Raw genomic sequence first — 3,115 nt, forward strand, 5'->3', positions numbered from 1 at the left:
TACACTTTGGAAAACAATTTTGTAGACTGTAGGTGCTAGGAGACATCCAATGAGGGTGATAGGCATAGAAAAAAAAAAAAAAGAGGGATTACTTCCAGCCCTAATATTTTATTAATGACACTGAAAAGTTGGACTACTAAGCTGGACCCAAGTCAAGATCCAAATACATGCCTAGAAACACTCTCACATCATTTTAATTACATTTTAAATGTTATTAAAAGGGGGAGAAAATAAAAAAGAGATAATAAAGTCCAAAGTCAATAGACAGTCTGACTTTACTTCTTACAGGCTTTATCATATTCTGTCCTTGACAAATTTCTCTATTATCTTAGCTGTGAATTAATGCCTATGCTTTGCAGACTAAATTAACCCTTCAGTAAATTTTACATCTTTATGGTTCCATGTCTAACAGGATAACCATGGCCAAGTTAAAAATGCAAACAATAATTTCTTTTTTGAATCTCTAGAAGTCATTTTAATTTGCATGATATATTTATCTCTACTGTTTGAGAGAGACAGAGGCTAGCTTTTCATTTTCAAGGACTGATGAACAATCACCCACGAGTTCTTGAAGTTTAGTAACAGAAAACTGTACTTGTTTTTCAAATCCTCTGGCTACCGTAAGAAGCTACTGGTCACGAAATGCATATCCAACAACGTGCAGTTCTATTGGCAACCCTTGGTTTGAGAGTGCAACAGGGATACTCACTGCTAGCAATTCTGCTATGTTTGCAGCCTGTGTAAAACTATCATCCCGGGCTCTTCTTGTTCTGCTGTTTTCTTTAATGAACTCCAAGTATGGTACTGCCTCACTCAAGGTGGTGGGAGTTAGCAAGACATCTACTCCAGAGTTAAAAGCATTCACAAAATCATTAGCAATGAGGCTTCTCACCTTGTGTGTTTCGATGAAATAATTTTCATAGTTTTCTTTTAACAAGAAAAACTTTCCTGAGAGACTTCTTCCTCTCACCACATCATTGAACCCTTCTTGTCTAGTTGCAGCATACCTAGCTTCAGTGGACACATCAGTGTCACATCTGTGACCATATTGCAGCCTATCAAATCTTGCCATATTTGATGCCACTTTCAATGTGTACAATACATGGTAGCAGACAACTGAATAACTGGTGTGAGGAAGAGATGCTTCAATTACTTTGGCCCTCACAGACTCAAAGAGGTCAGCAGCTTTGGACCAAAGAGATTGTACTTCACTTGATAATTCTGGTACAAGACATTCCTTTGGAATTCTTATACATAGTTTGTTCACATCTGTCAAACTGGGAAGTATCAATGGTTTAACAGGATCTTGTAATGTGGTAGAATCCTTGGGGTCGCGTCCAGCCAGTACACTCAACACAATTGCTGCATCATCCACACATCTGGTTAAGATTCCTGGCACATCCATCAAATTCACCAGGGGAATGAGACCACGACAGGAAACTAAGCCATATCTTGGTTTGAAACCAACAGGTTTAATTTTCTTCAGATCTATATTCCCATACTCCTATGATGGTTCATGTCACATTGCATTATAACTATTTGTTAATGTATCTGTCTCCTTTGCTCCTGAAGGCAGTCACGGTCTTACTCACTCAATAAATGTCTTCTAAATTGAATTATCATCAAAAATAATTTATTAATGGTTTTCCTCAAAACACTCTTTTTCTCTCTCAAACACACACACACACACACACACACACACACACACAGAGAGAGAGAGAGAGAGAGAAACTTAGGAGGAGCTATACGAGAAGGTTACAGTCTTAGCTCTTGCCTTTTCATGGATTACAACCTAAGACATTACATTGGCTTATAAACATAGAAAATTCAAGAAATGTATCTGACTAAAGGCACAGATAAACCAGGGTTTCAGATTACATCACTTGGATGTCAAATGCCCATTCGAAGCCTAACATGTCGAAAACCTGAGCTCCTTCTAATCGTCCTCCAAAATCCACTCCCCATTGTGCCTTCTGCATCTCAGGAAACGGCAGCTCCACTGCTTCAGTTATTCAAGCCAGGAACCCTAGAGTCAGCCTTGATCTCTCTTTTTCTCTGACCCTTCACATCTAATCCTTCATCATATTGTAGACTCCACCTTCAAAATACATCCTGAATGTAATCTTCTTACTACATCTCCTAAACCAAATCATCCCTCCCCTAAATAATTAAATATCCTTTGCCTACCTAGGGTCAATTTTCAACATAGACCAGAAAGACAGTTTAAAGTAAATCAAATCATGTCTCCTCTTTGCAAAATCCTTCACTGCCTTCTCATCTCACTCCACATAAAAGTCAAAATCCTTACAAGGCCTCCAAGGCCTCATGCTACAGGCTTCCTCCCCTCTCATCATCACCTCCACATCTCCCCTCTGTCACTCACTCTGCCCCAGCCACACTGTTTTCTTGCTCTTCTCTAACTCAAACACATTCTGAGGCCTTTGCGTTTGTTCTTCCCTTTGCCCAAATATGCACTTCCTGCAGGTGTCTGCTTAGCTCACACTCTCATATCCTTCAGACCTTTCCATAATGTCACTTTCTCAGAGAGGCCTTCCCAAGCTGTTCTTTCAAAACCACAACAATCCCACCCCATAATTCTCTATTGTTCTTCCTCATGGTTTATCTACACAGCACGTATCAGACATGCTACCTAATATAATGAATTGTTTATTGTCTGTCTCTCCTTGCTAGAATGTAAATTTCTTTTTCCATTAGTAGATACCCATGTGTTCCAGGGACCGATGATGGAGAGCTGCTCCTTTTCCACTTGTCTGCATTGAGCTATGTCACCTGGACCTGACGTTGCATAGGGTTTCTTCTCAAGAAAGAAAGACCGTTTAGCAATCCCATTACTGGGTATATACCCAAAGGAATATAAATCATTCTATTATAAAGACACATCCACACATATGTTTTTTGCAGCACTATTCACAATAGCAAAGACTTGGAACCAACCCAAACGTCCATCAATGATAGACTGGTTAAAGAAAATGTGTACACTAATGTTCATTGCAGCACTGTTTACAATAGCAAGGACCTGGAACCAACCCAAATGCCCATCGACGATAGACTGGATAGGGAAAATGTGGCACATATACACCATGGAATATTATGC

At 39.5% G+C, this 3,115-nt stretch overlaps 1 protein-coding gene across 1 annotated transcript; it reads right to left on the bottom strand.

Moving 5' to 3' along the window:
- Positions 1-472: 472 nt before the first annotated feature.
- Positions 473-2,777, bottom strand: LOC108302684 (glutamyl-tRNA(Gln) amidotransferase subunit A, mitochondrial-like). The gene is given in 2 exon segments (XM_037737808.1): positions 473-1,488; positions 2,723-2,777. Coding segments are annotated over 2 exon segments (1,044 nt in total). The 3' UTR covers positions 473-499.
- Positions 2,778-3,115: the final 338 nt, after the last annotated feature.

Source organism: Cebus imitator, unplaced genomic scaffold (assembly GCF_001604975.1).
Source record: "Cebus imitator isolate Cc_AM_T3 unplaced genomic scaffold, Cebus_imitator-1.0 Scaffold42, whole genome shotgun sequence".
In the NCBI taxonomy this organism is placed as follows: domain Eukaryota; kingdom Metazoa; phylum Chordata; class Mammalia; order Primates; family Cebidae; genus Cebus; species Cebus imitator.